Source organism: Chiloscyllium punctatum, chromosome 3 (genome assembly GCF_047496795.1).
Source record: "Chiloscyllium punctatum isolate Juve2018m chromosome 3, sChiPun1.3, whole genome shotgun sequence".
NCBI lineage: Eukaryota > Metazoa > Chordata > Chondrichthyes > Orectolobiformes > Hemiscylliidae > Chiloscyllium > Chiloscyllium punctatum.
The window spans coordinates 107309222-107331146 of record NC_092741.1 but is presented as its reverse complement, the minus strand read 5'-3'; the positions used below and the strand labels follow the sequence as shown (position 1 = coordinate 107331146).

Sequence of the window (21925 nt, the reverse complement as noted above, 5' to 3'; positions counted from 1 at the left end):
GTTATCTCAGCCCAGCAATCTCCGTCTTAGGCTTCTGATCTAGTATCCAGCAGCCCAGTGTGACAGTCTCATCCCAAACTGCATCTTCGGGGTATTCCATTGCTCCTAAATTGGCTTTCCCTAAAAGCCCAGGTGCCATTAACTGAACTGTGATGAACTTTGTCTTAAATTTTGCAGTTTTTTAAAATCAATATGTATGACTTCTGTCACTGATGTAGGCAACATGGTAGGGTGACCGACAAAATTTTTCACTGTATTTTTCATGCAAAAGTACATGTCACAATTTCTATTTTATTCACTTATTTCACGAATCTATAATTCATAATGTTATGTAAACAACAAACATGCTCAAAGTTCACTGAAGTGGTAATGCTTTTCAAAGGAAGAAGTGTAACTCCAATCACAGCTGTTGCAGTTTACCAAAGATTGGTGTCAATGACAATAAACATATTATATAGGCAATTATAATACTGACCTACAGCATTTCCGAAGTAAAACTATTCTCAGGGGGTGGGGGGAAGTGAGTGGTACTTCTGACCAATACAATAGAAAAATGACAAAAATAGCAGCTCCCGATCCACCAGCATCTCAAATTTATTGCCATCTTCATGGGCCAATCTAATAAAGGTCTTCCCTGTCTGTGAAATGTCCTTCAGCACGAAAGCCAAGCCAACAATCATTACCTGCAACCTCAGACTCCTCCACAACACTCCACACCATATTCTGTCCCCACTATCAGCCCACATGCGGCACCCCTGCCTCCACTATGACACCCTCTGCAACCACACCTACACACTGTACCCCCTACCCCACTCAAAGTCTTGAGCACAAAACTCTCGGCCAACGGTCCAGTGCAGTACTGAAAGAGTGCTATACGGTACAAGTATCAGCTTTCAGATGAAACGTAAGTACTAGGAAAAAGAGGAAGCAATTCAGCTCTCAAGCCTGCTCTGCCATTCAATATAATCACAGTTGATCTCATCTCAGCTTCAGCTCCACTTTCCTGCCTGCTCTCCATAACCCTCGACCCATTACTATTCAAAAATCTGTGCATCTCCTCCTTAAATTTGCTCAATATCTCAGCATCCGCTGCACTCTGGAGAAGTGTATTCCACTGGTGCATGACAATTTGAGAGAACTAATTTCTCCACATATCTGCTGTACCTTATCCTAGAACAATGACTTGTTCTAAAGTGCCCCGCATAAGGAAATACCTTTTCTACATTAAGCCAGTGCCCCATGTGCAAACCCAGGTGGATATAAAAGATCCACTAGATAACAAGGAAGAACATGGGAGTATTTCTTAATGTCATCGACACCATTTATCCCTCAAACATCATTGAGAATGCAGGTGATCTGACAATTGTCGCACTGCGGTTTATGGAATCTGACTGTGTGCAAATGGATTGAAAATTGGCTTAATAAGAGTAAACAAAGGGTAACCGTCAATAGTTGCCCTTGTGAATGTAAATCTTTTTCAAGTGGTGTTCCACTGAACAAACCTGCTGTTGGATTTATACATTAACGATTTGGACTTGAATGTGGGGAGCACAATTGGAAGATCTGCCTGTGTAGAGGATAGCTGTAAACTTCAAAATCATACAGATAGGTTGGTGCAGCAGACAGATGGAAAGTGACAGGTGGAGGTCAAATCTGCTGAGTATGAGGTAATGCATTTAGGGACATCAAACAATAAAATGGAATACACAATAAATGAGAATGTACTGAGAAGGGTAGATGAAGTGAGAGATCTTAGCATGCATACAGATCTCTAAAGGAAACAATACAGGAGGATAAGGTTGTAAAGAAAGCATATGCAGAAGGTATAGAATAGGTGGCTGCACAATGATGAAATTGTATAAGACACTTCTGAGGCCACTACTGGAGTGTTGTGTGCATTTCTAGTCACCATATTACAGGAGTGACATAATTGCTCTGGAGACGTTGTAAGTTCTTAGAGTCATAGAGATGTACAGCATGGAAACAGACTCTTCAGTCCGACCCATCCGTGCCGACCAAATATCCCAACCCAATCTAGTCCCACCTGCCAACACCCGGCCCACATCCCTCCAAACCTTTCCTAGTCATATACCCACCCAAATGCCTTTTAAATGTTGCAATTTATCTGATCTAAATCATGCTCAGCTGAACCTCTTGTTTCACAAAACTCAGAACTTAACTCTTTCCCTGCCTGCTTATACCCTATATATATTCTCAGAGAGAATGCAGAAATTTCCAAAGAATGTTACCAGGGCTGGAGAATTGTAGCGACAAGGAGAGATTGGAGAGGTTGGGGTAGTTTTTCCTTGGAGCAGAGCTGGATGAGGAGTGACATGACTGAGGAACCAAAATTGTGAGAGGCAGAGATAGACAGCAAGAACATGTTTCCATGCCAGACAGTTTAAAACCAGGGGTCACAGATTCAGACAAGATGGCAGAAGGATTACAGGAACCATGAGGAAAAACATTTTTATGCAGAGAGTGGTGAAGTGTCTGGAATTCAGTGCTTGAATTGGTGGTGGAGGCAGAGAGCCTCAACTCTTTTACAAAATACCTGAACCTGCGCTGTATACTTTAAACTGTAGGGCAATGGGTCATGTGCAGGAAGTTTGGGTGTCTTTAGGTGAACATGGACTAGATGGGGTGAATGGCCCCTTCTATATTATATCATTTCAAGATTCTGTGGCTGCCAGTTTCTTATGCAACAGTAATTACACTTCAAATCAATTTCATTGGCTTTAAAGTGCTTTAGTAATTTATGAGGTTGTGCAAGGTGCATTATAGGTCTTTCTTCATTTCTATCTAATTCCATCTGGTTTATGACACTTCTGTTTGTTAAACTTGCTCAAAATATCCATTTTCTGTATTAAAGGCACAAATTTAATACGTTGTTGCACAAATGACTGGGGCATTTATTAATCGAGACACAAAGAGGCCATTCAGTCCCTTGCACTTGTTTCAGCATTGGACGATCTATGCATTTTAACTCCACCTATGTGCTGTGTTTGATTAATCACATCACTTAAAATAGAATTGACTGGCATCAGTTTTTACAGGCGACATAACTGAATTTTGTATAGAAACATGACACAAGAATGTAATGTAAATGTCAAGAGCTTGCTTGCTATTTAAAGTAAACTAATAAACAATAAAATTCTAGGAAATGCTCAATAGGTGCGGAGAAAGTAAGGCACAGCATGGTGGCTTATTGATTAGCACTGCTACCTCACAGCACTAGCGATGGAGGTTTGATTCCACCCTTGAGCGACTGTCTGTGGGGAGTTTGCACATTCTCTCTATATCTCCATGGGTTTCCTGCAGGTGATCAAATTTCCTCCCATAGTTCAAATATATGCCGGCTAGATGGATTGGCCATGTGAAACGCAGGGTTACAGGGATGAGGGGGGTACATTGGGGATGAGTAAGATGCTGGCCACAGAGTTGGTGTGGAGTCAATGGGCTGAAAGGCCTGCTTCTACACTGTAGGAATTCAGTGAAAACACAGTAAACATTTCAGGTTAGAATGTGCTCACACACCAGCTTGCTCAAGGATCCCTGAGAATATTCACACAGGCTCCCCACATGAGCGTGGTTACTTCATGATTTATGGTTGATAAAGGTTGAAAATGTGTTGCTGGAAAAGCACAGCAGGTCAGGCAGCATCCAAGGAACAGGAGAATCGACATTTCGGGCATGAGCCCTTCTTCAGGAATGAGGAAAGTGTGTCCAGCAGGCTAAGATAAAAGGTAGGGAGGAGGGGCGTTGGGAATGCGATAGGTGGAGGGAGGTCAAGGTGAGGGTGATAGGCTGGTGTGGGGTGGGGGCGGAGAGGTCAGGAAGAAGATTGCAGGTTAGGAAGGCGGTGCTGAGTTCACGGGATTTGACTGAGACAAGGTGGGGGGAGGGGAAATGAGGAAACTGGAGAAATCTGAGTTCATCCCTTGTGGTTGGAGGGTTCCCAGGCGGAAGATGAGGCGCTCTTCCTCCAACTGTCGTGTTACCATGGTCTGGCAATGGAGGAGTCCAAGGACCTGCATGTCCTTGGTGGAGTGGGAGGGGGAGTTGACGTGTTGAGCCACGGGGTGGTTGGGTTGGTTGGTGCGGGTGTCCCAGAGGTGTTCTCTGAAACGTTCTGCAAGTAGGCGGCCTGTCTCCCCAATAGAGAGGAGGCCACATCGGGTGCAGCGGATGCAATAGATGATGTGTGTGGAGGTGCAGGTGAATTTGTGGTGGATATGGAGGTGTCCCTCGGGGCCTTGGAGGGAAGTAAGGGGGGGGGGAGGTGTGGGCGCAAGTTCTGCATGTTTTGCGGTTGCAGGGGAAAGGTTGCCAACTTCCCAGGATTGCCCGCAGTCTTCAGGAGTTTCCCGGTGACTGTGGCGAGTGAAACTCGGGTCTGTTTTCCCTGAAGGTTTGTGAAATTGTTTTTTTAAAGTCACACAGCTTGGGAAATGAGGGGAGATGGGTGATCTGGTCAGGGCTGACAAACCCTCACAGAGGCCCGGGCCTACCCCCAAGCGCTCTCACTGCACACACACACACAAAACAACTTAAATCAATCATTCACTGATCCAACGTAGGCCACTGCTTATAGGTGGTTTGGCCTACCAGTAAAACCAGGGCGAATATGGACCAACCCCACACGGACTCGATTAGAAGCGAACCCATCTCCAAACTCCTAGCCCTGTCTCGGACCTGCCGTTCCTACCCCTTGACAACGACGCCTTCCGCCGTCGCGTACGCGCAGCCCGTGCACGCCTTTGCGCGTGCGCGCGCTCAGCGTCCCGAACGCCTGGAAGTCAAAGCGCCGAAAGTTGTTTCTGACTGTGACAAGTTGGGCTCATACACCTCCGCTAACTCTATTATAGTCCCCCGTTTATTCACCCACTCGCCTAACGACCACAGATAACTGTAGTCATCCCCTGCAAGACAGCTATCTGTCTTGTACCTGAACGTCATGTAACTTCACTCACCCCACAAATCCACTCTCCCCTTCGACTTATCACCACCCAAAAGCTACCTATTGCCTTCCCTGCTACCTTCTCGCCAACCCCACCCTCCCATTTATCCAACACCCCCCCCCCCCCCGCAATCCTGATGAAGGGCTTATGCCTGTAATGTCGATTCTCCTACTCCTCGAATGCTGCCTGACCTGTGCGTTTCCAGCGCCACAGTTTTCGACTCTGATCTCAGCATCTGCATGCCTCACTTTCTCCCACCTCAGATATTCAGCCACCCATTCCCTAACATGCCTCACTTATCTTCCATTCACCCCTTAACATACCCCACTATCACCACCTGTAGGGCATAGGAGCAGAATGAGGCCATTCGGCCCAACAAGTCTCTCATTCTATCATAGCTGACATGTTTCTCAATCTCATTCTCCAGCCTCCTGTCCATAACGGTTGATCCACTCACTAATGTGGGTGGCACGATGGCACAGTGGTTAGCACTGCTGCCTCACAGCGCCAGAGACCTGGGTTCAATTCCCGCCTCAGGCGACTGTGTGGAGTTTGCACATTCTCCCCGTGTCTGTGTGGGTTTCCTCCGGGTGCTCCGGTTTCCTCCCACAGTCCAAAAATGTGCAGGTCAGGTGAATTGGCCATGCTAAATTGCCCATAGTGTTAGGTAAGGGGTAAATGTAGGGGTATGGGTGGGTTGCGCTTCGGCGGGTTGGTGTGGACTTGTTGTGCCAAAGGGCCTGTTTCCACACTGGAAGTAATCTAATCTAATGATGAGTCTCTCTATATCTGTCTTAAATATACTCAATGACTTGGCCTCCACAGACCTCTGAGGCAATGAGATCCATAAATTAAACATCCTCTGGCTAAAGAAATTCCTCCTCACCTCAGTTCGAAAGGGTTGGCCCGTCACTCTGAGGCTGTACCCTTGGATCCTTGTCTCTCATACTACTGGAAACATCTTCTCCAAATTGGATATCCAGACATATCAGTATTCTGTAAGTTTTAATCAGATCCCCTCTTCTAAATTCATCGAGTACAGACCCAGAACCCTCAACCACTGCTCATATGACAAGGCCTTTATTCCCAGAATCATCCTTATAAACCTCCTCTGGACCTCTCCATCGCCAGCACATCTTTAGATACAGGGCCCAAAACTGATCATAATATTTAAAATGTGATCTAACCAGAGCTTTTTACAGCCTCAGCAGTACATTTTTGCTCTTGTGTGCTAGGCCACTTGAAATGGATGGTAGCATTGAATTTGCCTTCCTAACTGTCCTTGAACCTACGTGTTAACCTTAAATAAGTCCAGAACTATGTCCTTTGCGCTTCAGATTTCTGAAGACTTTCCCTGTTTAGAAAATAGTCCATTCCTCTGTACTTTCCACAAAATTACATATCCTCAAACTTTCCCATATTATATTCCATCTCCTACTTTTTGCCCATTCTCCTTGACTGTCCACATCCTTCTGTCACCTCCCTGCTTCCTCAACATGATTGTCATTCCACCTACTTTTGTGTCATGTGCAAACTTAGCAACAATGCCCTCAGATTCTTTTTCCAGATTGTTAATATTTAACACGAATGCTTATGGTTCCAACACTGAGCCTGACGAAACTCCACGAGTTACTGGCTGCCATCCTGAAAAAGACATCTTTATCTCCACTCACTGCCTTCTGCCATCAGTCAATCCTCTATCCGGCCAGGTACCTTGCCCCTAACAGCATGGGCTCGTATTAAGCAGCCTACCATGCAACACCTTTACAAAGACATTCAGGAAATCCATATAGATCATGTCCACTCACTCTCCTTTGTCTAACATGGTCATTACCTCCTCAATGATTAAGAGATTTGTCTATCATGACCTTCCCTTGACGAAGCAAAGCTGAATTCATTCTATTTTACAATGCACTTCTGCAATATAATCCTTAGTAATGGATTCTAAAATCTTACCAATGACAGATGCCAGGCTAACCAACTTATTGTTTCCTGTCTTCTGCCTTCCGCCATTCTTAATCATGAGTGTTACATTAGCCATTTTCCAGTCCTCTGGGCTCCTCCCTGACTCCACTGATTCCTGAAAGATCACCACCAATTCCTTTACAATTTCTTCAATTATCTCCTTCAGGACTCTAGGGTGTCATCTGTCTGATCCAGATGGTTTATACACCTTCAAATTCCGTAGCACGTTATTCTTAATCATTCATCGTTGTCCACTAACTCTCTTGAAATTCACGTATGCAATGATGTGTTCCACATGAAAACTGATGCAAAGAATCTACAGAGGATCCTCAATTATCCAAAGGACATGGGCGGGGAGTATTTCATTCAGTTAATCGATTCCAGATAATTGAATGCTGGAACACGTAGTTTAGCCGAGCACCGAGACATTGCAATCTTGTTGGATAATCCGATATTCAGATAATCGAATGCCGGATAATCAAGGTTCCCCTGGATATAGTTCCTTCGTCATTTCTTTGGTCCCCATTAGTACTCCTCCAGTCTCATTTTCCAGTGGTCCAATGTCCACTCTTGCCTCTCTCTAACCTTTTAGATGTCTAAAAAAACTCTTACGATCTTCTTTTACATTACTAGGTTACTCTCATATTTCATCTTCTCCAGCCTTACAGCTTTTTTTTAGTTATCCTCTGCTGGTTTGTTAAAGCTTCCCAAACCTTCGCCTTCTCACTGGTTTTTATCACATTATATGGTTTTCTTTTGCTTTTGGACTGTCTCGACTTGACTTGTTACCTCTGATTACCTCATCCTTCCCTTAGTATGTTTCTTCTTCCTTGGAATGAATTTCTGCTGTGCCACCTGAATTATTATCATAAACTCCTGCAATTGCTGCTCCACAATCTTCTCTGCTAGGCTCCCCTTCCAATTTACTCTGGCCAGCTCCTCCCTCACATCGTTACCTTCACTCAACTATAATACAGTTACATCAGATTTAAGCATCTCCCTCATATTATGGTGATTGCTCCCTTGGGTTCCTTCCCCTTCAGCTCCTTAATCAAGGCTGCCTCATTACACATCACCAAATCTGGAGCTGCCAATTCATTAGTGTGGTCTAGCACAAGCTGGTCCAAAAAACATCTTGTAAACATTCCACAAATTCTTTTCCTTGAGATCCGATACCAACCTAATTTTCCCAGTCCTGCTGTATATTGAGGTTCCCCATGATTATTACAAAAGTGACTTTCTTACATGTCTTTTCTATGTTCTGATATATTTTCCTCCCCACATCCTGACTACCACTAGGAGACCTGTACACAACTACCATCACGGTCATTTTACCTTTGTGATTTCTCAACTCTACCCACACAGATTCTATGCTTTCCAGCTCTTCATCGCTTCTTGCTATCGATTGAATTTCATTTTTTATGAGAAAGGCCATCCTACCACCTCTGCTATCTACCTGTCATTATTTAGTTCCCCACTATTTAGTTTAAAGCCCTTTTCTCTGCCCTAGTTATGCAATTTGTCAGGATTCTGGTCCCAGAAAGATTCAAGTGGACCCGTCCCATCGGAATAGCTCCCTCCTTCCCCAGTACTAATGCCAATGTCCCATGAATTCAAATCCATTTCCCTTGACACCAATCTTTGAGCCATGCATTTACTTATTTAATTTTGTTGGTCCTGTGCTGATTTAGTTGTCACTCAGGCAGTAATCCAGATATTATTATCTTTTTGGTTCTGCTTTGTAATTTAGTCCATAGCTGCTCATATTTCCTCAGCAGAAACTCTTTCCTCTTTCTACCTATATCATTGGTGTCTACATGGACCAAGACAACTTAACCTTATCTCTCCCATTCCTCTTCAGCCCTGTTGAGATGTCCTGAACAAGAGCACCAGGCAGACAACATAGCCTACAACTAGGCTTTCTCTCTTCTCCCCCCTCTTGAATGGCATACCATACCACAGTGCTTTGGTCAGTTTGTTCACCTTCCTGACAGCTCACAAGCTCATCCACACAGGGAGAAAGAATCTCAAACCTGTTAGACAAGCTCAAAGCTGAAGTTCTTCAGCACTAACTTATGGATTCCATTACTGCCTCATTCATCATCACACCCTGCTGAATGAATGAATGATTAAATGATTTTATTTTCACGTGTATTCACAGTGAAAAAGACGATAAATACAATGAAAAGCTTTTCCACTGGTGCCACGATCTGCTGCCATTTTGAATAGTTTTAAAAATAAGAAAATAAAGAAACATATTGCCAAAAGAGAGTCCATCAGTCCTGAGCCAGCTCATCATCAATGATGCCTGTGCCACCATCCGTCCTCTGCTGCCATGTCCCCGTCTACACTGGACTCAACCAACGTTGATGTCACTACTCTCCAGGCACTATTTTTTGACACTGGGGACAGATTCTCCTCTGCGACAGCTTCGCTACCATCTGCACAGGACCCGGCAACATCAGAGTTGCGTTTCTCGCCACTGGGCCCAGCTCACTGATGTCGCTATGATGTCCTTCCACCAGCACTTCACCACGGACATCGCCGGACTCAACCAATGAAGTCGCCGATCCTCGTCAATGTCACCTCCTCCAATTTATCCAATTCCAATGTCAGGTACCATGATCGCTCTGGAAAAGGATGTTGGGGATCATTCACCACTGCGTGGAGTCCACGCTAGGGCCACTTGAATTCACGCTGGGCTCAAACTAGTCTGTGCTGGGGTTCTTCACTGCCACTGTTGTTATCCAAGCTCAGGATAAGAAGTAAAGGAAGGAAAAAAAAAGCATCAGAGCAGACAAGATGGAGCTCAGCAGCTCTATACACCCTCCACCTTGATGATGTCAATATGTTATAATGTTCTGTCTCTGACCACCTACCAAGCTGGTTAATCTAAATGGTGTGACTACATCCTGCAACATAGCATCCAGATACTTCTCACTTCCCTGATGCATTGTAGTGTTCAAAGCTCGACTCCAGCTCATCAACTCTGAGCTGGAGTTGCTCAAGCAAACAACGCTTACTACAGATGTGGAGTCGAAAAGGAAAAGCACAACAGGTTAGGCAGCATCCCGGGAGCAGGAGGGTCAATGTTTCAGACATGTGTCCATCACCACGAATGTGGAGGGGAAAGGGGGAATGAGAGATAAATTGGGGATGAGGGTGGGACTCAGGGGAAGGTAAGTGGGAAGGCGACAGGTGAATGTAGGTGGGGGGTTAATTGTGATAGGTTGGTAGGCGGATGAAGTGGAAAGGTGGGAAGGGTAGAGCAGATAGATGGAAAGGAAGATGGTCAGGTGGGATGGGTCAAGAGGGTGATGCCGAGTTGGAGGGTTGAATCTGGGATGAGGTGGGGGGAGGGTAAATTTGGAAATTAGTGAAGTCGATGTTAATGCTGTGTGGTTGAAGGATCCCAAGGCGGAAGATGAGGCTTTCTTCCTCCAGTTAGTGGGTGGCTTTGTATTGGCAGTGAAGGAGGCACAGGGCTTGAATGCCCTTGAGAGGGTGGGATGGGGAGTTCAAGTGATCAGCCACAGGGCGGTGAGGTTGTTTGTTGCGTGTATCCCAGAGATGTTCCCTAAAATGCTCTGCAAGTTGATGTCCTATTTCCCCGATGTAGAGGAGACCACATCAAGCGCAACAGACACAATAGATGAGGTGGGTGAATGTGCAAGAAAGTCTCTGCTGGATTTGAAAAAGAAACTTTGGGGCCTTGGACAGAGGTGGGGTGGGGTGGGGGGGAAGGTGTAAGGTGTGCAGGTTAGGTTGGTAGGGGGCATGGACCCAACAAGGGAGTTATGGAGAGAATGGTTTCTCCAGATAGAGGTGGGGAGGGAAATGTATGTCTGGTGGTGGGGTCTGACTGTAAGTGGTAGAAATGGCTGAGGATAATGCCCTGTATCCAAGGATTAATGGGATGGAAGGTGAGGACCAAGGGGGTTCTACCCTTGTTGCGGTTGAAGGGGTGGGGTTTGAGGGTTGAGGTGCGGGAAGTGGACGAGATGCACTGGAGGGCATTGCTAAGCATATGGGAGGGTAATTACGTTCCATGAAATAGGAGGACATCTGGGAGTGGAATTGCTCCTGAAAGCAGATATGACGGGGCTGGAGGAATTGGGAGTAAGGGATCAAGTTTTTACAGGAGGATTTGGGAGGAGGTATAGTCAAGTTAGCTGCGGGAGTTGATGGGTTTGAAATAGATGTCCATGTTGAAGTCAGTCGCCGAAGATGGAGACAGACAGGTTCAGGAAGGGGAGAGAGGTGTCGAAGATGGTCCATGTGAACTTGAGTTCAAGGTGGAAGGCGTTGGTGAAGTTGATGAACCATTTAGCCTTCTTTTGGAAGCTTGAAATGGCATCACTGCAGTCAGCAATGTAGTGGAGGAAATGTCAAGAGTGTGGTGCTGGAAAAGCACAATAGGTCAAGCAGCATCCGAGGAGCAGGTGAATTGACATTTCAGGCATATGCCCTTCATCAGAAAACGTTGATTCTCCTGCTGCTTGGATGCTGCCTAACCCACTGTGCTTTTCCAGCACCATACTCTCGACTCTGATCTCTAGCATCTGCAGTCCTCATTTTCTCCCAAGCGGAGGAAAAGGATGGTGCGGGTGTAACTACGGAATATGGACTATTCCACGTACCCCACAAAGAGGTAAGCATAGCTAGGGCCCATGTGGGTGCCCATGGCTACCCTTCTGGTCTGATCGCAGCAGTAGGATTCGAAGGAGCTGTTGAGTGTGACAGTGGAGGGGACCCTGTTAGGTCGGTGGGAGAGGAAGAAATGTAGGGTTTGTCGGCTTCATGATGGGGATGGACGTATATAGGGACTGGATGTCCATGGTGAAGATGAGGTGTTGGGGGCCAGGGAATTGATAGTCATAGAGGAGGTAGAGTGTGTGGATGGTGTGCTGAATGCATGTGAAGAGTTCCTGGCCCAAGGGGGACCAGACAGAGTCGAGATATGAGGAGGTGGGTTGGAGCAGATGGAAACAATAAGTTCACTGCGACAATCAGATTTGTGGATTTTATGTAAGAGGTAGAACCAGGCAGTGCGGGACTGGGGAAGAAGAAGTTAGAGGCTGTGGATAGGAGATCTCCAGAGGTGAAGTTGTTGTGGATGTTTTGGGAGATGATAGTATGGTGATGAATGGTGGGGTCATGGTCAAGGGGGCAGTAGGAGGAGGTGTCCGTGAGTTAGCATCTAGCTTTGGCGAGGTAGAGGTTGGTGCGCTATACTACCACTGCACCCCACCCATTGTCTGCTGGTTTGATGGTGAGATTGGGGTTGGATCGGAGGGAATAGAGGGCTGTGCATTGCAAGGTTGAGTGGGTGAGAGGGGTATGTTGAGGCGGTCAATGTCATGACGGCAGTTGGAGATAAAGTGGTCAAAGGAGGGTAAGAGGCCAACACAGGGTGTCCAACAGCATGGAGTATATTGGAGACAGGAGAAAGGGTCTTCGGAGGGCAGGCGGGTGAAAGTCGCACCTTTTTCCTTCTGCACCAAATTCTGAAACTGCTTCCAAGTTCCCAGGACTATATACTCACTTGAGCTGTGTCTCACTCTGGATGTGATTTTTTCCTTCCTGACTCTGCAAAGATTACTCAACCAATAACACACTCCACCTATCCCCGCCCATCCCCCAACACACCTCACTTATGCCCCACCCATCTCCTCGTATATCCCACTTTGGATAGAACATAGAACGTAGAACAATATAGCACAGAATAGGCCCTTCGGCCCATGATATTGTGCCAAACATTTGTCCTAGCTTAAGCACCTATCCATGTACCTATCCAATTGCCGCTTAAAGGTCACCAATGATTCTGACTCTGCCACTCCCACAGGCAGCGCATTCCATGCCCCCACCACTCTCTGGGTAAAGAACCTACCCCTGACATCCCCCCCATACCTTCCACCCTTCACCTTAAATTTATGTCCCCTTGTAACACTCTGTTGTACCCGGGGAAAAAGTCTCTGACTGTCCACTCTATCTATTCCCCTGATCATCTTATAAACCTCTATCAAGTCACCCCTCATCCTTCGCCGTTCCAATGAGAAAAGGCCTAGCACTCTCAACCTATCCTCATACGACCTATTCTCCATTCCAGGCAACATCCTGGTAAATCTCCTCTGCACCCTCTCCAAAGCCTCCACATCTTTCCTAAAATGAGGCGATCAGAACTGCACACAGTACTCCAAATGTGGCCTTACCAAGGTCCTGTACAGCTGCAACATCACCTCATGACTCTTGAATTCAATCCCTCTGCTAATGAACGCTAAGTAATCTTCCTCAACATAACCACTAATCTGCCATTCCATCCCCTAGTATGTCTTATGTATCCCAACCCATCGCTAACACACCCTACCCACTTCCACCACACCCACATCTCCCTACTCAACCCCTAACACACTCAACATGTCCCCTTTCCATCTTCTAAGACATTCTACTTTTCTCTCAACCCCAAATGCACTCCATGTATTCTCCACCCACTGGCTAAAAATGGTTCCTAAGACATCCCATTTACACCTGTCCACTTGTTCCCCCACCCACCCTCTAACACACTTCATCTGTCCCTCACCCAGCCTTTAACACATCCCACTTACCCCACAGCCATCCCCAACATGCTACAACTACCCCACCCAACCCTAACACACCCACTTATCCCCATCCATTCACTAACACGTTTCACGTACCCCAATCAATATCCTAACACATGCCACTTATCCCCACCCACCCACCCCCTTAGAAACCAACATATACACACCAACTCTCTAACATGCACTACTTATCCTCCAAACAGTCCCTAACATATCCCACTTAACCCCACCCAACACTGACACACCCCATTTCTCCCACCAATCCCTGAATATTCCAGACTTATCCCCCAGCCACCACTAACACACCCTAAAAACCCTCCATCCAATCCTAACACATCCAATCCTATCACCATTCGCCCCAAACACACCACTTATCTCGTACCCATTCCCAATATAGAACAAACCCGATTATCCAAACGAGATGGTCAGGGAATATTTTGTTCAGATAACTGCTTGCTCGGATAACTGATTGCTCAGATAACTGATTGTTCGGACCTTGAGATCTTTTTCAGATAACCCAAAATTAGGATAATTGACGTTTGGATAACCAAGATTGTACTGTACACCCCATTCAGAATTATAGATTCCCTATAGTGTGGAAGCTGGCCATTTGGCCCATCAAGTCCACACCATCACATCCAAGATTCCCATCCCAGACTCATCCACCTAACCCATCCCTGTAAACCTCCAATTCCCATGGCTAATCTACCTAGCCTGCACGCTCCCAGACACTATGGGCAATTTAGCATGGCCAATCCACCTAAACTGCACATCTTTGAATGATGAGAGGAAACTGGAATACCTGGAGGAAACGCAGACACAGGGTGAATGCACAAACTCCACACAGACAGTTGCCTGAGGGTGGAATTGTACCCAGGTCCCTGGCAGTTTAAGGCTGCAGTGCTAACCACTGAGCCACCATGCCTCCCTTATTTCTCTACCCATCACTTGATATGCCACATTTATCCCCAACCCATCCCCTAAAGTGCCCTACCTATATCCTGCTCATTTCTAAATGTTGAGAGTGTGTTGCTGGAAAAGGCAGCATCTGAGAAGCAGGAAAATCAACGTTTCAGGCTGGAGTTCTTTATCATCCTCTAAATGCCCCACATACTTCCCATCCCTCAACACACCCCATTTATCCCACAGCTGACTTCTAACATTACCCACTTGTTCCCCCACCCCACCCTCTTACACATACCGCTTATCTCCCAAACATCAATGATTATGCACGACCTATACCCCACCCATCCTCAACATATCCTACGTAACGCCTATGCACCCCCTAACATACCTTATTTATCTCCCACTCACTCCCAACTAACCCCATTTATCTCTTATCCACCCTCTGAAATACTCAACTTATTCCCCACCCATTCCATAACACATATTGTGTAATCCTACCCACCTCCTGACATGCCCTACTTACCCCATACCCATTCCCAACATGCATACTTTATCACTAACCCACCCCTAATTTCCCCACTTATTTCCCATCCATCATCAAGCAGCCCCATTTATCCTCTCACCCATCCCCAACATGCCCAAGTTATCCCCATCTATTCCTAACACACTTCATATATCCCAAACCCATTCTTAACAAATTCCACTTATCTCACAACGTCCCTCAACATACCCCACTTATTCCCTGCCCATTCCCTAATACTCCCAATGTAATCCCACCCACTCCCTGACATGTCCCAGTTCTCCCCTACCTATCCCCTAACATAGAGCATTACAGCGCAGTATAGGCCCTTCAGCCCTCGATGTTGCACCAAACTGTGAAACCAACCTGAAGCCCACCTAACCTACCCTATTCCATTTTCATGTGTTTATCCAATGACCATTTATATGCCATCAAAGGTGGCGAGTCTACTACTGTTGTAGGCAGGGAGTTCCATGACCCAACTATTCTCTGCGTAAAGAAACTACCTCTGACATCTGTCCTATATCTATCATCCCTCAATTTAAAACTATGTCCCCTCATGCTCACCATCCAAGGAAAAAATGCTCTCACTGTCCACCCTATCTAACCCTCTGATTATTTTATATGTCTCAATTAAATCACCTCTCATCCTTCTTCCCTCAAACAAAAACAGCCTCAAGTCGCTTAGCCTTTCCTCATAAGACATTCCCTCCATACCAGACAACATCCTAGTAAATCTGCTCTAAACCCTTTCCAATGCTTTCACATCCTTTCTATAATTTGGTGACCAGAATTGTATGCAATACTCCAAGTGTGGCTGCACCAAAGTTTTGTACAGCTGCAGCATAACCTCATGGCTCCAAAACTCAATCCCTCTACCAATTAAATCTAACACACTCTATGCTTTCTTAACAACCCTATCAACCGGGGTGGCAACTTGCAGGGATCTATGTACCTGGACACCAAGATCTCCCTGCTCATCTCCACTACCAAGAATCTTACCATTAGCCCAGAACTCTTTATTCTTGTTTCTCCTTCCAAAGTGAATCACCTCACACTTGTCTGCATTCAACTCCATTTGCCACCTCTTAGACCAAATCTGCAGCTTATCTCTGTCTCTCTGTCACCTGCAGCACTATCCACAACTCCACCAAGCTCAGTCTCATCCTCAAATTTAGGAACCCATCCTTCGAAGGCCTCCTCCAGGTCATTTAAAAAAATGACAAACTGCAGTGGCCCCAAATCAGATCTTTGTGGTACACCACTAGTAACTGAACTCCAGGATGAACATTTTACATCAACCACCTCCATCTGTCTTCTTTCACCTAGCCAATTTCTGATCTAAATCGCTAAATCACCTTCAATCCCCTGCCTCTACATTTTATGCAATAGCCTACTGTGGGAAACCTTATCATATGCCTTACTGAAATCCATATACACCACATCAACCGCTTTACCCTAATCCACCTATTTGGTCACCTTATCAAAAAACTCAATAAGGCTTGTGAGGCACAACCTACCTTTCACAAAACCATGTTGACTACCCCTAATCAACTTATTCCTTTCAGGATGATTATAAATCCCATCTCTTCTAACCTTTTCCCAAACTTTACCCACAACCGAAGTAAGGCCAACTGGACTATAATAATCAGGGTTGTCGCTACTCCTCTTCTTGAACGAGGGGAAAACATTTGCTGTCTTCCAGTCATCTGGCACTATTCCTGTAGACAATGATGACATAAAGATCAAAGCCAAAGGCTTTGCAATCTCCTCCCTGGCTTCCCAGAGAATCCTAGGATAAATCCCAACCGGACCAAGGGACTTATTTATTTTCACACTTTCCAGAATTGCTTACACCTCCTCCTTGTGAACCTCAATCCTGTCTAGTCTAGTAGTCTGTATCTCAGTATTTTCCTCGACAACATTGTCGTTTTCCAGTGTGAATACTGACAGAAAAATATTCATTTAGTGCTTCCCCGTCTCCTTGGACTTCACACGCAACATCTCAACGTGCCTCACATATCCCTCATTTATCCCCTAAAAAACCCACTTATCTCCTACTTACCTCCTGACACACACTACTTATCCCCACCTATTCTTGTGTCCCTTGTTTCCACAATGTAAGTAATCTAATCTAATCTAATTCTCTAACATGCCTCAATTATCCTGCCCACCCACCCCCAACACATTCCACTTATTCTCCATTCAAGCCTTGCACACAACATTTAACCCCACCCTCTCCCAACATCCCTCATACATCCTCTAATATGCCTACATATCCCCACCCATCCCTAAAATGCCCCACTTACCCTACACCCATCCCCCAACATGCCGTACTTGTCGCCAACCCACCCCAACACACTCACTAATTCCTGGACCCATGCCCTTAAACATCCCTCTTTTTTCCCACCCATTCTCTGACAATGTTCGAGTTATCCACACCCATCCTCTATTTAACACTCCCCCATCCCTAATTACCCCCATTTATCCTTCACCCATTCTCAATACACACCACATCCCCCACTCATCCCCGAACACTCTCTACTTAGCCTCCATTCACCCACTAACACATCCCACTTATCCCCCAATCATCCTTTAACATACTCCCCACTTATCCCTCATCCAGAGCAATGTATTTCATCTGGTGTTTACCATGAAGAGTAAAGCGTGATTTTTGCTGACTGTGTTGGTGTCTTACTTTCACTGCAGGAACAGACCTGGTCTTCCCCAGCCAACTTATTTTCCTCAAAGTGGGTGAGGAGCCTGATATCCACCAACTCCCAATGCCTTCTTGGCCCAGTTAAGGGCTAGGTTTCTCCTACAATGAGAAAAAGACAAAGCTTCAGTCTGATGAAAAAGGGTGCAGAAGTAGTTTGTGATCATGTTTGCATGTCACCAGTAAGTGCGTGATCAGGAAGATCAGAGGGCAGGAAAGGTTAGAAGTTTGGAAAGGTGCGCTAGGTGAGAACTCTTGAGTGGAAATAATGTAACAAAAGTCTCAGTGATAGCCTTAGTGTCATTCACCCAACCATCTTCAGCTGATTCATCAATGGCCTGCCCTCCAAGGTAAGGTCAAAAGTGAGGATGTACGCTCATTTTTACACAATATTCAACACCATTCATGACTCTTCAGATAACATTCTGGTTTAAATCTATCTGGATCTGGACCATATAGGTTTAGGTTGAAAAGTGGCAAGGTTCATGCCACACAATGATTATCTCCAATACGACAAAATCTAAACACCTCACTTTAATCTTCAACGGAGAAAGTGGGGACTGCAGATGCTGGAGATCAGAGCTGAAAAATGTGTTGCTGGAAAAGCGCAGCAGGTCAGGCAGCATCCATGGAGCAGGAGAATCGATGTTTCGGGCATAAGCCCTTCTTCAGGAATGACTTCAACGGTGTTACCATTATTGAATCCCCCACTATCAACATCTTGAGAGTTACCATTGAGCAGATACTGGAAATGAACTAACTGATAAGGATCTAGCAGTATGTAACTTCCTAAAAAGTGTTCACTATCTACAAGACACAAGTCAGAAGTGTAATATAATACTCCCCACTTGCCTGAATTCATGCAGCTCTGACAACATCAAGAAGCTAGACATCATCCAGAACAAAGCACCACACCTTCAAATACTAACTCCCTCTACAACTGAGACTTAGTAGAAGTAGTTATATGCACTGCACCACAGTTCCTTAAACAGCACATTCCAAAGCCATGACGTCTGTCATTGAAAAGAATAAAAGCATGGGAACACCACTTCCAAGGCTCGCACCAAGACTCATTCCATCGTAATGTGAAAATCATCACTCCTTCAACGTAATTGTGTCAAAATCCTGGAATTGTCTTCCCAACAGCATCATGGGCCTACCTACAGCACATGGACTGCACCATTTTAAGAAGACAGCTTACCAGAACCTTTTCCAAACAACTGGAATGAACAATAAATTCATCCCCTGAATAGAGTCATTGAGTCATAGAACTGTACAGCATGGAAACAGTTTGGTCAAACATGTCTATGCTGACCAGATATCTTAAAGAAATCTTTGCCTGTGTTTGGCCCGTATCCCTCCAAACCCTACCCATTCATATACCCTTCCAGATGCCTTTTAAATGTTGTAATTGTACCAGCCTCTACCACTTCCTCTAGCAATTCATTCCATTCACATGCCACACTCTGCGTGAAGAAGTTTTTCATAAGGTCCTTTTGTAATCTTTCCCCTTTCACCGTAAACCTATACCCTATAGTATTGGACTCCACTAATAAATAATAATCTAATCCAGCCACATCACTGCAACAAAATCACTTTCAATGTTATCTTTGGCAAGAGTTTAGCTGGTTAACTTACCTATTTAAATTAAGTGATTGTTTAATCACAAAATATTGAAGAATAGCTAATGCTCCTATCTAAATTCAATAAATAACTTAAGGTTGTTGCATAAATTACAATAAATCAATCAGTATGCGGTCAGAAAGTTAGATTCTTTCCAGCCCTAATTTGGTCAAAGTGTAATGCACTTAAAAATATATAATAGAACTGCATCTCTTTGCTTGATATTATACCTTAATGGATTACAGAGCTGAAAATAAAAATCATGCCATTTTACTCAAGTATAATCAATTTACAGCAAGAAATGATCAAAAGCAAGATCACAAACCACCTGCTGCAATCAGCAAAATTATTTTCATGCACTCACCCAAGAAAAGGTCACATGGCAATGTTCTACATCCAGTTCGAAGGTGAAGTTGGTTAGTATTAAATACAATGGACTGAACACTGTATCCGGATGGCTGTAAGCAGTCTCTCTGTCAGAACCTCTTTTCTCAGCTCTCTACTGAACAGTGTTCAGGGAAGAATAAAAAAAAGGTCTTAAAGACTTTCTGAATCTCTCCTTTATGCACAGCACTATTGACATCTCGAGCTAGAAGGAGCTTGCTACAAATCAGTTGACACCTTGAGTCCAAATACGTTAAAGATGAGGCAATGCAGTAAAGAAAAAGCAGCAAGTTCACTGCAGAAATCATTGACTCATGGGACATCCTGCTGCATGTGGTCAAAGATCGGTGCACTGAGAATTAATCTGTTTTGTCATATTGAGGACAAGGCGAAGTCAAAAATTGTCTTCAGGCTTCAACATCAAACTCACAATATTCATTCTGCTTTCATGTTGCTATTCACAGTAATCACTTATATGCCAGGCTCTGACTTATAGTTACATTAGGCAAAGATTAATCTATCTTCTTCATGTATTTATGTCCCTATGCTCTCTATGTGTCACCAATATCTTACATTCAAGTGTGTTTTCCAGGGTTAACTCTCCACCCACATTGTGCTATTTATGTCAGTGATGTGCAGTTTTGTTACATCTTTGCAAGTTTGTTCAAATGCCCTAAAACAATTACATTACAATGTGGAATGGCAGAGCGGGTTCAAAGGGCTGAGACAGCTTCTACTTCTTATGTTCCAGTCAGAGGCATGCAGTACCAGCGTCTTAACAATGAGGCAAAGTTGGGATAACAGAGAAAAGGAAAGAAAGAAAATCCTAAACACTAAATCAAATTACCTCCAAGGACCCATCTGGCCAGAGGTTGATGTGCCAAAGATCAATCTGTTCAGTCACATGAAGACCCTTGGCAGAAACTAGGCCCCGTGTAGATGCCATGCTCGAAACGAGGGAGAGCTGATGCTGCCAATACCAATGAATATCTAAACGAGAAGAAAAGTTCATGTAAATGATTTATGGTTGGTTGGTGCTCTGAAGCAATAGGAGACAAATTCTAACTTCAGAATTCTCAAAGACTGATAACCTGATCTGTAACAGAGTTGAAAAACCAGACAGTTTGCAAGAGGGCAAGTAAAATCAGCAGGACAGTAATTTTTGTCATTTGTTTGGTTGCTGTGATTACTGAGTAAAATGAGAACTTAGTGCCATAGTGTGTACAAATGTTAGAGCCAGGGAATGAGGTTCAGGATTTTATTTCTACATGCTTGAAGTTATTAATATGCAATATATGCAAAAGTATACTGCTAGAAGCATTTTGCTTAGATACATTAAAAGATAGCATTAGTGTCAGCAACTGGAACAAACAGTGTCACTTCACTGTAATAAATCATGCTATTTGTAGCATTAAAGGTTAAGCTTTACTGATCATAGCAATAAATGCCACCATAGGAAAATTTACCAAAGGTTTTTGAAGGATGTTTTCTATGTGCAAAGCTCTAAATCACTGATAGAATAGATATTATGGAGTAAAGAGGTGGAAGGTGTCATGATCTATGGAAATGATTCATGATCTCCTGGAAATAACAGTGACACCCTGATAAATTTGATTCATATTCTTCGAACTGAAACTGCAATACACCTATGAATTTGATTGATGTCTTTTCAACTGAAAGAGCAATATCGTCTGTGCTTTACCGGTCAGGAATGACTTGATGCCCTGGATCAGCAATGCATGGTATTGTAATCATTACATTCTTTATTTTGCAGTTGCCTACATCACCAACATCTAATAAAAAAAGCCCCATCAACTAGCAACATGTTTACATTTAAAATTCAGGCAACTCATCAAAATAAATCTGCCTTAAAATAATTGCCCACTCTCATCTGCATCTTAACTATTTTTTTACAGTAAAAACATTTTTATCACAATTATTTTAGCATTCTATGTTATTGATGTAGTTTCGGCAGTACTTAGGCATACTAGCAAAATTGAATTTTGATAGTATTTGTTCTTGCTGGTGACAAGTTTAGAAACATAGCAATATAGAAAATAGGAATAAGAAAAGGCCGTTTACCCTTACGAGCTTATTCCACCATTTAATATGATCATATCTAATCATCAGACTCAGTACCCCATTCCCATTTGTTCTCAATACTGTTTAATCCCCTTATCTCTAAGAGTTATGTCTAACTCCTTGAAAAAATTCAATGTTTGGCCTCAACCACATTCTGGGGCAGGGAATT

The 21925-nt window shown here is 44.3% G+C and overlaps 1 protein-coding gene across 1 annotated transcript in view; it reads right to left on the bottom strand.

The window, feature by feature from the left end:
- Positions 1-4750, bottom strand: part of lmbrd1 (LMBR1 domain containing 1) — a 297592-nt gene extending 292842 nt beyond the window's left edge. The window contains exon 1 of the mRNA XM_072558080.1: positions 4609-4750. Within this exon, the coding sequence (XP_072414181.1) occupies positions 4609-4668 (60 nt within the window). The 5' untranslated portion in view covers positions 4669-4750. The remainder of the gene's footprint in view (positions 1-4608) is intronic.
- Positions 4751-21925: the final 17175 nt, after the last annotated feature.